At 38.0% G+C, this 13,279-nt stretch overlaps 1 protein-coding gene across 14 annotated transcripts in view; it reads left to right on the top strand.

The window, feature by feature from the left end:
• The window catches only part of ARL15 (ADP ribosylation factor like GTPase 15), a 234,539-nt gene that overhangs the window by 86,006 nt on the left and 135,254 nt on the right, over nucleotides 1–13,279 (top strand). For all 14 annotated transcript variants that reach the window (XM_065045198.1, XM_065045204.1, XM_065045209.1 and 11 more), the window contains one exon: nucleotides 8,691–8,899. In XM_065045198.1, the coding sequence (XP_064901270.1) occupies nucleotides 8,691–8,899 (209 nt within the window). The remainder of the gene's footprint in view (nucleotides 1–8,690; nucleotides 8,900–13,279) is intronic.

Raw genomic sequence — 13,279 nt, 5'->3', positions numbered from 1 at the left:
GCTTTTTACACTGTGAATAGACAACTTGCTGCCTAGCTTATTCAAAACAAGTAGGAGCCATGCAAGCAATGCCTATCAAAGCTATGTACAAGATGGTAGTTACTGAATGCCTTCTTTGTCCCTGTCTACACTGCCAGAGGCTGTCCTGAGGAGCCCTGTACCCCTGAGGCCTCAGAGGATGTCAGGACAGTGGAGGAGTTTGCCTTGGTTGATGAGGACTGAGTTAGGGAGCAGTTGAGCAATCTGGACATCCATAAATCCATGGGTCCAGATGGGTTGCACGCATGGGTGCTGAGGGAGCTGGCTGAAGTCATTGCCAGACCACTCTCCATCATCTTTGCTAAGTTGTGGGGAACAAGAGAGATGCCTGAGTACTGGATGAAAGCAAATGTCACTCCAGTCTTCAAAAAGGGCAAGAAGGAGGACCCAGATAACTATAGACCGGTCAGCCTCACCTCCATCCCTGGAAAGGTGATGGAACAACTTATCCTTGGTGCTGTCTCAGGGTATATCAAGGGTAAGAGGGTCATTAGTGGCAGTCAACATGGCTTCACCAAGGGGAAGTCGTGCTTGACCAAACTCATAGTCTTTTATGAGGACATAACCAGGTTGGTAGATTATGGTAAAGCAGTGGAGATGGTCTGTCTTGAATTCAGTAAAGCATTTATCACAGTCTCCCACAGTATCCTTGCAGCTAAACTGAGGAAGCGTGGTCTGGATGAACAGGGAATGAGGTGGACTGCGAACTGGCTGAAGGAAAGAAGCCAGGGAGTTGTGATCAATGGGACAGAGTCTAGTTGGAGGCCTGTATCTAGAGGTGTCCTCAAGGGTCAGTACTGGGACCAGTACTATTCAACATATTCATCAATGACTCGGATGAGAGAATAGAGTGCAATGTCAGCAAGTTTGCTGATGACACCAAGCTGGGAGGTGTGGCTGACATGCCAGAAGGCTGTGCTGCCATCCAGCAAGATCTGGACAGGCTGGAGAGGTGGCCAGGGAAAAAGTTAATGAAATACAACAAAGGCAAGTGTAGAGTCTTGCATCTGGGTAGGATCAACCCCAGGTTCCAGTATAAGTTGGGGAGCCACTTCTTAGAGAGCAGCCTAGGGGAAAGGGACGTGGGGGTCCTGGTGGACAGCAGGATGACCATGAGCCAGCACTGTGCCCTTGTGGCCAGGAAGGCCAATGGCATCCTGGGGTGTATTACAAGGGGGGTGGTTAGTACGTCAAGAGAGGTCCTCCTTCCCCTCTACTCTGCCCTGGTGAGACCACACCTGGAATATTGTGTCCAATTCTTGGCCCCTCAGTTCAAGAAGGACAGGGAACTGGAGAGTCCAGTGCAGAGCCACAAAGATGATGAAGGGAGTGGAGCCATCTCCCTTATGAGGAAAGGCTGAGGGAGTTGGGTGTCTTTAGTTTACAAATATATAAAGGGTGAGTGTCACAAGGATGGAGCCAGGCTCTTCTGAGTGAAACAATAGGACAAGGGGCAATGAGTTCAAACTGGAACACAGGAGGTTCCACTTAAATATGAGAGGAAACTTCTTCACAATGAGGGTGACAGAGCACTGGAACAGGCTGCCCAGGGAGGCTGTGGAGTCTCCTGCTCTGGAGACATACGAAACCCGCCTGGACACATTCCTGTGTAACCTCATCTAGGTGTTCCTGCTCCAGCACGGGGATTGGACTAGATGATCTTTTGAGGTCCCTTCCAATCCCTTACATTCTGTGATTCTGTGAAAATTTTCTAGTTGTATTTTCATGGGACAGGGGGCTGTTTTTTGTTTTTCTTGATGGGATGTTATGTGGAAGAAAAGTAGAACCTTGGTTTGTTAAAAAGCCTGTCTCCTGTTGGACTTGCAATTCCATTTTCTTCAGACTCTCTCTATCAAGAGTATGGAAGCCTAGTTTAGCATCAGAAATAATACCTACATTTTATGAACTTCCCCCGAACAAACACAAAATTTTAATTTTTTATTCTAGACAGAAAAGGTGATTATCCTTTCAAAGACTAAAGCGGATTAAAACTTTTGTGAGCCACTCAGCAGAAGTGCTGGCTATACAGACAGAGTACACAGCTCTAGCAGATGTGCTGCTTGCGTTCTGTTCCAGCTAGTCTTAAGTGCCATAGAGAAAGTTGCGTTTTGAGCTTTATTTGAGATTACCTGCACTGTTACCAGTGGTGTGACTGCAGCTCACAGGACGGTACATCTGAGCCTTGCTGGGTGCTGGCGGGAGCCCTCAGCCTGGGGAGCTGTGCTGCTTGTCCTGAGGTCGCGTCTGCTGCCAAGTCCTCCAGCGGAGGTGGAGGGAGTGCAGAGGTGGGGTAATGGGTAGAGAGGAAAATGACGGATGATTTTCTTCTTGCCAGCCATTCTTCGCTAGCCCTGGAGGACTTACTGAGTGTTTGTGCCTTTGAAAAAATACTTTAAAAACCCCTTAACAACAGCAACAAAAAACAAACACAAACCCCCCAAAGCCCCACAAAAACAGCGGCGATGTTGACAAAAAAATAAGGGACGATTTTTAGAATAGCTGTTATTTATGAAGTCCAGTTTAGTGTGGTGTGCTACCTGCTTCAAATTATTAAATCTTCAGACTTCATGCTTAAATAAATATTAGGGCGTATTGCAAGGCACATATTTTCTTCCTTTTGAAATAATCTGTAAGGTTTTTTAATGAACTCTTAAAATGAACTTTATGTACCTGACTAGGAAAGGTGATTTTTGTTTAAAATTGTGTGTCTTATTTTAAGGTGGTAGAAAAATACACATGCCTAAGTAGAGCAAACTGACTTTTCTAAGGCAAGTTTAAATATGTGGTTTTAAAACTTTCGGGTGCTTGCAATCTAAATGTTGTTCTAACAGTTTTAAATATCAGAGTAGGTGGAGATTCAGGGTCAGAGACAGCACCTCAGTTAGCTAGTAGGAGAAGTACTGAAGGCTTGACTTCCAGCCTAATCTCGTTGGGGAAGCCTAGAAGACAGAAAATGTGTGACAGAGGTGGTTTCCATAAGCTTCAGTTGGATAAGAAAAATAAAAATAAGCACAATAAACTATGTGTATTTCTGATTTTTCTATTTATTGAGTATAAAGACAGAAAACCTTTTCCTCATTTTTTTTTTCTCTTTTATGTTGTTTGTTCAGGTTGCTGTTGAATTGATGCAGTGAATATAGCTGATCTAGCAATCTCAAAATTTTCTTCTTTCAGGAAAAATCCTGCCGGTTTCCTGCTGCCATGTGTGTAATTGCAGGAGCACACTACCTGAAAGGCTAGAGAAATCAGGTTGTGATCACTTGGTCTTAAGCCCTAGGAAACAAAAGTCATCTGACTTGAACCTTGAGGAACATTTTGGTTTAGCATCTGTATTGCTGCTTAATGATAAACAGTAGCAATATAAAATAGTCATTGAATTGTGACTGACATTACACGCACAGGAAACTTCTGTATCTGTCTGTGGGTGCATCTGTTAGTGTTGACAAATTGCAAGTAGATACAAAGTGGGTATCTTAAGAAGGATTTATAACTTTATTTGTGATTAAAAGGAGCTAACAACTTGAAAAATAACATGTTAAAAAAAATCTGCGTGCTGTATTTCTTCAAGGGGAGTACTGGGAAATCTAAACAGAGAGTATGTGTGAGATAGATAAGGAACCACAGCATCTCTTTAAAATGTGTTAAGATTTCTAAGATTTCAGGTGTATTCCTGATTACCTAAGAAAACATGTCAGTTTTCCTTGTGAGGAATTTATGGGAAGTTATAAAACTTATGCAGATTTAGAAACAGTTATTTCAAAATTATTTCTGAGAGGGTTTTCTTGGGAGGCTATGGTGCATTTGAAGATTTTGCAAGAATGGACAAGAGATTTCTTTTTCCTTTCTCTTCGTTCTTACTCCTCCACCCATGGGCCAGTCTGTCAAGCAAAAACATTTTGTGGCACAATTGACATGCTGCTTGGCATCTTTTCACCTTTTTGCTAATTACAAACTGTTTAGTATCGGTAGAGGATTTATCTATATAACTTTCTAATCAACTACAAAACCTGTCTCCCTGGATGTTATACTTGAAGTGGTAGAAAAACTGGTTGCAGCCTGCATTCTTTCATGGCCCCAGGTTAACTATTTTTGATGGGAAGGAAAAAGCTTCTCCCGAGCTGTGAAGTATTCCTTCTTCTATTTTGAGGTGAATGAGAACTTTCTCGCATAGGCTAGACTGTCTTGAAGCAAGGGCCATGTGACATTTGTTTTGTTCTCGATGAATGTTTGCTGCAAGTTTGACAAGTAACAAGTTTGACACCTTTAAATTGCTTTCAGTGAATTTTTCCTGTGATGCTATGTCTATGTCCCATTCTCCTCAAAATACTGAAAAGGAGGGAAATGAAGGTAGCCTCAGACTGCTGTGAATGAAGATGTAAACAGAAGTATTCAAAGTTGAAAGGAAGATTTGCAGCTCTGCATTTGGCATAATATTTACAGGAGTGCATAAATGTGCAACCTGTTTTGGATGTGTATTAATCTGCGCATACATCTCAAACTCTTACCCCAGCCCCCAAAGGGTATTTGAGAGGTTACTGTTGGCACTGATACAAATAATAAATTGTGTTAATATGGACACACTATACCCTTGGCTAATAACCAAAAATAATTTATTTATTTGATATTTTAAAAATGACAAATGAAAACTTTCTGAAATTTTGAACAGTTAGTTGAGTAACCCTGTCCTGTAGTAATGCCAAATGACTGGGATAATTTTTAACTACAGCACCTTGTCATTTCTCTGTAAAAAGAGAGTGTTTTTCCTTTTATAAAGTAATTCAAGCCTTTGTTTGACCGAATACAGGAAAGGCTGAGGGAGCTGGGTCTCTTTAGCTTGAAGAAGAGGAGACTGAGGGGTGACCTCATTAATGTTTATAAATATATAAAGGGTGAGTGTCATGAGGATGGAGCCATCACAAGGATAGGTGGTGACAAGCAACAGCAGGACATGGGGTAATGGGTTCAAACTGGAACACAAGAGGTTCCGCTTAAATTTGAGAAGAAACTTCTTCTCAGTGAGAGTAACAGAGCACTGGAACAGGCTGCCCAGGGAGGTTGTGGAGTCTCCTTCTCTGGAGACATTCAAAACCCGCCTGGACATGTTCCTGTGTAACCTCATCTAGGTGTTCCTGCTCCGGCAGGGGGATTGGACTAGGTGATCTTTCGAGGTCCCTTCCAATCCCTAACATTCTGTGATTCTGTGATTTTCCTTTCTAACAAGTACTGTGATTGTGTTGCATTGTGTCTCACCCTTCTCCTCCCCAAGTGAATTTATTTGTAAGTGGAATGTTTAAGTCACATCAGAGGACTCAACCCACTCCTGTGGGTTCATTGTTGAGGAAAACAAATCATACACCTAGGCATGAGTCGTGGGTCTTGCATGTGTCTGAGGAAGAATACCACACAGATTGTCACATTTTAGTGAACCTTTGGCATAGCACACTCCCTAGCTCTAATCTGAATTGTTGTTACATTTTTCTTATGTTTTGGAGATTTTTACCTGGGTTACTTCTTTTTCTTTTTCGTTCCCTTTTGCTCCCCCTTTTTTCCCCTCATTTTTTCCCCTTGCTCTTCTCTCTTTCTCTTTTCTCTCTCTGTTTAGACTTGAAATAGTTGAAGAAACAGCCACGCGCTTGCAAAACCGTTAGAAAAACACATGCTATTAGGCTGACAAACCTAAATGCTTATCTTCTGTGTTAGTGTTGTTTGATAGGACATTTTGGTTACCAGTTAAGTTTCTGGTTTCGTCTCTGAGAGCTCTGATGTTTGTTGGATTCACATTACAATCTGGATTATGAAGAACTCAGACTTTGAATTTTCGTGTCTTATAAACCTTTGAAATAGTTCAAAAGGTTAATTAATATGATAGTCTGTGCTATACTGCACCTTTAGAAAGAACTGCTTGCTCTGGAAGACTGGATTTGTCATACCATGAGGTGTGACAGCTGGATCAGTATTCAGAGGCCAGCATTTCCTTCCCAGAGTAGCACCACAACATGCTACGTAATGCTCTGGAGAAAGGAGCTGAGAGCAGATTATGCTCCCTGAATATGAAGAGTTGACGCAAAAGAATATAAGCTTACTTGTCTTGTAGAAGTTATGATTTCTAGTTGCTAATAACTTATTGATGCTGAAAATTATTTTTAAAGTGCAGAAAAATTAGTTAAAATTATACCCCAAAGTATAGGCTTCCTCAGGTTTTTTTCTTGTTGGATTAGTGCAAATTTTTTTTATTCTTACATTTGGACTGTCATTTCCTCTGAATCAAAGTATAAGCAAGTTTGGAGCAGGTCATTAATCTACTGGAAGATCCTGCAGGAAATACCAATTTTTTCTGGACATTATTAGTTGGTTCTTATAGCTACACCATGATGACTGGCCAGAGATGGAGGGAAAAGGAACCAACTACACTTTGGTCTTGTTTCTTTTGTGATAGTTGATGTGTAGAAACAAAGTTGAGCAGCTAAAGAACCTGAGCCAGAAATACAAGACTGCTAAGTCAACAAATCAGCATACTGCTTTTCTGGCTGCAGTGGCTGATGTAGGGAACCGTGAGCTGCTTTCTTCTATGTGCTTGGACAGAAGAGGCCAAATGTTCTGCAGTTCACCACACAATTTTTCTTTGTGGAAATGGTACGGTTACAAAGATAAGACTCAGGGTCTGGCAGTGACATGTGGTTGAAAAGTCACTGGCTGAAGCTTAGAGTAAATAAGAGAGAAGCTCTGTTGCTAGGAAAAAAAAGAGACCTTGAAAGAACTGGTCATGGTGTTGGCCTTTCCGTTCATTGACAATGATTCTCTACCAGTTTTTAAAGTAATGTGATACTTCAGATGCCTGCAACACTGCTGTGTGTGGCTGTGTGAATAGCATCCCTCTGGCAACTTGCGCTACTTGGTTCCGACATAGACAGCTATTCGGAAAGACTGGGACGTCTAACATGCTATGGAATTATTTACAGGTACATTTGATAGCTATTTGGGTGGTACAGAAACATGGATTGCATTGAAAGCTAATAATCTCTTCTGTATAAGTAATATTGATCTTCAGAAGCTGTTGATAAAATAAATGAAGCACTTTTCCTGTTTGTGCATTCTTACTTTGAGTCTGGTTAAATCAATAGACAAATTAAGCAAGGTCTTGTCTAAATCCCATGACCATCTACCTTTAATCAACTTTTTAGATTCCCTGCAGAAAAAAACCCCAAATGTTCAGGTATGACCTCACTACTCTCTGTAGGAAAAAGTGTGTCCAGAACATTTGTTAGCCACCTGAATTGTGCTAGGTGCAGAATACAGACAGGGAATTATTAAGGTTCCAGTGTGGTTGGAACAGACTATCTCCATAGGGCAAGATTTGAATACTCTTAGTTGGATGTGTAAATGCAAGGTGTAAATTAATTTTAGATATTTATTTCTTCACCTTTGTTTAGTGGCTGTCTTTTCTGTTGCACAATTTATTAAATAAGTTAATATTTTAAGTAGAATATCAGTGTTATAGTAATTATGTTGCATTAAATTCTCCTTTTTTGCCCACATGATGCTCAGAACTTTTGTGCAGTTCTGCTTCACTAAAGATGGAATTTTATTATTGTCAACACTTAGTATATGTGTCTACATTAAAGTTCACTTCTCTCTATCTCAAAGTAAGAAAACTGTCTGTAAAGGACACCTTCAGCACATTTCTGCAAGTCACTGCCTTGGAGTCATATCAAGTTTTCTATTAGAGTATTGCTGCTGCTGTTCAAATTTTAGTATTAATCCCCATGAGTGTAGTGCCAGATTCAGACATACAAAGAATAGTCCATATCCAAATCATAGTTTAGATAGTTTGACAGCTGTCAAATACATTTTTTTTTCTATCTCAGTGTTACAACGTGTGCTGCTCTCCAGGGGAGACAAAAGCCTTCTGTAGATAACCTTATTGCTTGGCTTCTGTTGAGATGACTGAGTGCTGCTCGACTGTGTCCTAAAAATTACTGTGGCACATAAGCCTGTACAGTCACTTGTGTTTACTGTTGGGATCTTCCAGAATCCCTAGTGTGGCTGACAGAACAAAAGTAGTTGAAATTAATGCCTTTGCATGTTGTCACCATAGCTCCTCATTTACTGTTTAACTAACTATTGTATCACCATTCTCCTTCTTAAGTGCATAATTACTTTAATTGGCTTTCCTGACACCTTTTCTCCCCAGTTATGAATTTGCTTGATGGTATAGAGGTGAACTGGAAGACCTTATCATACTTGGAAATGAGCAACTGCCATGACAGAAACTGCAGGGCTAAGTAAAAAAAGAATGGGCAAAGGTTTAGATATTAGTACCAAGATATTTCAGTGAGAAAGTATGGGACTAGGCTAGGTAGCACTGGAAGCATGGTAGTTCTGCCAGTACTCAATGGAACAGAAACTTTCAGGGATAAAAACTGCATTGAGTAGATTTTCTTCCATATTTAAACAATGTTAATTTGATGTTTCTGTGCACATTGGATTTATGGTTGCTTTTTTCCTTTTTATTCTTTCAATGATGATTATTTAGGAGAGAAAATCTAGTCTGTGGCTTTGATTGTTCTAAGTAGAAAGGTTATTTTCAGATGCAAGTGTTAAATCTGTTTAATTATTTTTGTTTTAATTAGTTTTCATTATTGTCTTGAAAGGGGCTGACAATATCCGGAAATACTGGAGTCGCTACTACCAAGGATCCCAAGGGGTAATATTTGTATTAGACAGTGCCTCCTCTGAAGATGATCTAGAAACAGCTAGGAATGAACTGCATTCCGCTCTCCAGCACCCACAGTTATGTACTTTGCCATTTTTAATACTGGCCAATCATCAAGACAAGCCAGCAGCTCGCTCCGTACAAGAGGTATGTTAATGTGGCAGCATCTTTCCTGTTTGTGTTTACTATCTGCACACCACTCACCCGGTATTACTTATTACTCTGACATTCTAGTTAATAACTGGCCTCAGTTACTCTTTGTTATAAGTGCACAAACCAAGAACAGTCCTAGCCCATGAGAACTTGGTCCAATGCGCTCTATACAGGCTTAGTTGTTCTGGTAAACAGACAAGTAATACTTGGATACAAACAATTCTTCTGCTTTCACCATATTTTACTTAAGGGAGAAAAGATGTTTTTAAACTACTCTTATGAAAAGCTTCTGGGACAGTGATATTTTTTTGTTTTGCTTGGGTTTTTTTTTAATTTGCTATTAGTTTTAACCTTGCAGTACCCCATTACTCCATTCTTTGCAACTGCTTAAAACAATAGATGGCAGCCATAGGTTGTCTTTTATGTCCAAGTGTTTTTTCTTAACTGTTATGAACTGATATTAGGGCAGAGTTGCAATTCCTGTTCTGAAGTCTTTAACCTCTTCTGTTTTCCTTCTTTTAAGGAGTAATGTTTTTCTCTGATTTGTAGTTACCAAGTAGTAAACTATATAATTGTTCCATTCAGTGCACCTTTTGCTCTTAAGTTTCTGAAAAATTATTCTTACCCACATTCCTATTATGTCACATACCTTTGAGGAAATGCTGAAAGTTACTGATTCTTCATGAGAAGCTCTCCTTATTCTTCTCAAGTTGTAGGAAGAAATTATAATTTGGTTTTGTCATTCTGTTGATAAACGGACTCTTTCTATTAAAGATTGTATGTGAAATCTCCTGTTTGTTCTGTGAGTGTTGTTTTTATTACAGAAGAGCAAAAACTGTTTCTGCACCTTACTCTGCAGCTTCTTTGTATTTAAACTTGTTTTTAAACTTGTTGATTTCTTAGATGCAGTTTGTCTAAAATATGATCTTTCTGAAGAGTTTCAATTCAATGCAAAACTTACTGATCTGTAAGGTAACTCCAGTTTGTATAGTACAGTTGTATGTACTTTCTGTACTATTTTACTGCTGTCTATGGTTTCTTACTTAGCCAGAAGAAACAGAGGGTAAAAAGTTGAGCCTGTTAAGAAGGAAGAGTGTAAATGTGACTGGAGTGTAGTGAAATTTCAAATATGAGAGGAAAAAAATAAGTGAGAACTGTGTAATCTACACTGTAAAATGTTTTATTACATTGCTGGTCGTTTCCTCTAAGAATTTGTGCTTATGGCAAAAAAAAAGAAGAAAAGCAGAAATGTCAAGTTACATAAAAAGGTAAACTGAAATGACGCAGGGAAAATATATAAAAGTCCCAGGTCTCATTCATCTAAAAACAGATTTATGAAGATGTAATGAATATTTAAAGGTAATGTAATATGGATTTTTATATATCAGTTTACTAATTTATTCTAGTTTATTGTGAAATGTGTAAGCAAAGTGTGTATTCCTAAGCCTTCCACTTAAAAAAGACAATATGCTGAGAGACAACTGGTTTCATTTTACTCATCCGAATATACCCAAGTTGTTTTGATTTTTTTATTTTTTTTCATAGAACAATACAAATCACAATTTCCATCAATGGAAATGCTTTTTTTCCCCACATTATTTAAGTATTTATTATTTTACTATTTTTCACTTTTCCAAATAACCAAATTGAATTGAAAGTTAATTGGGGATTGTGATTATAATTTAGGAAATGTTCCTTCTCTGTTTTCATGTAAACAGTGAATACAGGACAGAAACAGTGTCTTTATGCCACATGATATATGCCAGTTAGTTTGCTTTATAGCGAATTACAGGTTTAAGTCTTGAACTTGCAGTTGAGCCCATATGGATAGACTTCTGGGGTTGTACTGAATCTTTTGTGTGTTCACAGTTAGCATTTCTTCTCTTTTCATTGACAATACCCTCATTTTCTCCCCATCCATTATTACGAATTGCTTGATATCTTAATAGAGGAATAAATCCACATGTGTTTAAATAGCATTTAGATGTTTCTACTGCATGCTCTATTAAGAAAGTATCTTTTGGTGTTTTATCATAGCAAACAAGTCTTGATTGCTACTTCAAATCTGTATGAAATGCTGAATACAAAAATTTTGTTAAAAGTGCACAGCTTATGCATATTTTCACAAAAAAAAAATGCAGTCTGTATCAAGAACTCCGCGTATGTCTCTGAAATGCTTTACTGAAGAATAGTAGGAAACAAAATGACAAAAAGAAAAAAAAAGAAGTCATAAAGTAGTTACTTTGTCCCTGGAAAAATGATGTCCTGTGCTTGCTGTGTTTGTGAAGTGGGAGGCTTATTGGTCAATTTTACAGATGTTTAAATGGAAATTTCTTGCTTTCCTAAAGGCTTTCAGTGCTGTTGTTCTCATTATGGACATGTGACATGGAAGTAAAATGCTGAATCATGAAACCATTCCTTATTTCACAAAGAGTATATTTAAGAATTTAACAAAAATCATGTGTTGTGTATCGAGACTTGTATTAGACATTTTTACAGAACAAAGTCCATTAATTGTAGATATCTCCTCACTTTTGTATGTTATAAGACAAATGAATCACAGTTGAAATTTAGGAGTATGTATGCATTATTTTAGGCAACAAGTTGCCTTTCTTTAATGGATTTGAAAGGACCCCTTGGAGTATAACTAAAGAAAATGTCTTGAGTTGAGTGGTGCATTATAGGAATTGTAGAAAAATATTTATCTACAACAAAAATCCTTCAAAAACTGTACAAGTGCCAAGCAGTTTCTGCAACAGATGTTAGTTATATTTTCTGTTGGGAAGTGCGGTTCCTTCAGTTTTTCAAAATTTTGTGTTTTATTTTAATGTGTTTTCTCCATGCATTGCTTAAATAGAAACAATATTGTAGAAACTGCATGCCGTAAGTATTAAACAATGTCACGAGTAGTTCAGTTTGAAACTATGATGGCTAGTTGTAAGAACATTGAAATAACTCGTTTAATTTACAAAATGTAGTTTCACCCAGTTAGTTTTGCAGGCATGATTAGAGGGTATACATAATATTATTGAAATTATCAGGAAAAATTACAGAAGAACTTACATTGAAATAGTAGTCAGTAAATGTAATCCTTTTTTCTTGTGTTCAGTTGCTGGTCAGCTGTTCCTTTTTTTTTTTTTTTTTTTTTTTTAATTTTAAAATGAACTCAGGAAAGTAAATTTGACATTACATTCTAGAAAGTATAAAATGGAGATATTATTTTAAATATTGTGCCTCTTATTTCTGTTGTGTCAACTTATATTGGTATTTATTCCACCTTCCCTTGTCAAAGATATTTGTAAGTTGTTTTGTTGTTCCTGTTACAGTAGGACCTAATTAACTACTAAGTGATTTTGACTGAGACGTGCTGAAATGAAGACTCTGTATATTAACCAGACTGTAAAACTCAGTCCTATTTGAGTCAATAGGTATGCTGCAAAGTAAGCTTATTTTGGATTAAAATCACAATAATGAAGAAAGAATCATATGTAAGACAGTTTTTACTGCTGTTTTGGAAACCTCTTGAATTAGGAAATAAAAATAGTTACAAGTGAAAAATAAATGTAGTTACTCAGCAGATGGGAGGATGGTGGCATATCAGTTTGGCCACTGTTTACAAAATACAGGGTACAATTCTAAAACAGTGTGCCTAATTATATATATATTTTTAAATAAGTATCTTGCTGACAGAGTGAGCTTTTGGTTTGCTATCACAAAGGTGCTTTTGGTTATAACAAGTGTTTTTGATTAGTCAGATTTCTTTTACAGGCTTTAAATATTACAGGAGATTCACGATCATAGAAGTACTGTAAATTACTTTGCAAGGGAACAGCAGCTTGACTGTGATTACCAACTTGTTGATTTTTATTTTATACCATTTGCTACTTCATTTAATAATATTGGAAGCTGGATATTTTGGGGGGTCCCTGTGATTTAAACCAGTGTGCAAACTGGGAGTTGCTTTCCTCCCAGGTATGAGCAATATTTAAGAGTCACAGATAGGATGCATCTGAACCTGTCCATATGTCCTATGAAGCAAACACTTGTCTGAAGCTGTTGAGGACGTGATGAAGCTGTGTAGGACTGGCAAAATGAGAAACCCACTCAAACTGTGAAGCTTTGCTAGTTCAGTAATGAAGCAGATGCATGTTAAGGCTGCTCTTGATATTGCAGGTGTACTAGATGATCCTTGTAGGTCCCTTCCAACTGAACTATTCTATGATCATATATATGAAGACATTCATAGAGTTGAACACTAGTACCAGGGGAAATCGTTGAAGATATATTCTAAGTTCCTGCTTTTAAAAATGCTCAAACTTTTAAATATAGACTTACTGGTAGACAGTGAATGAAAAGTCATCTTAGTCTGTTTTA

The sequence above is a fragment of the Columba livia genome, chromosome Z (assembly GCF_036013475.1).
Source record: "Columba livia isolate bColLiv1 breed racing homer chromosome Z, bColLiv1.pat.W.v2, whole genome shotgun sequence".
Lineage (NCBI taxonomy): Eukaryota > Metazoa > Chordata > Aves > Columbiformes > Columbidae > Columba > Columba livia.
Note: the sequence above shows the minus strand (reverse complement) of the source record. Positions and strands in the feature narration are given on the sequence as shown.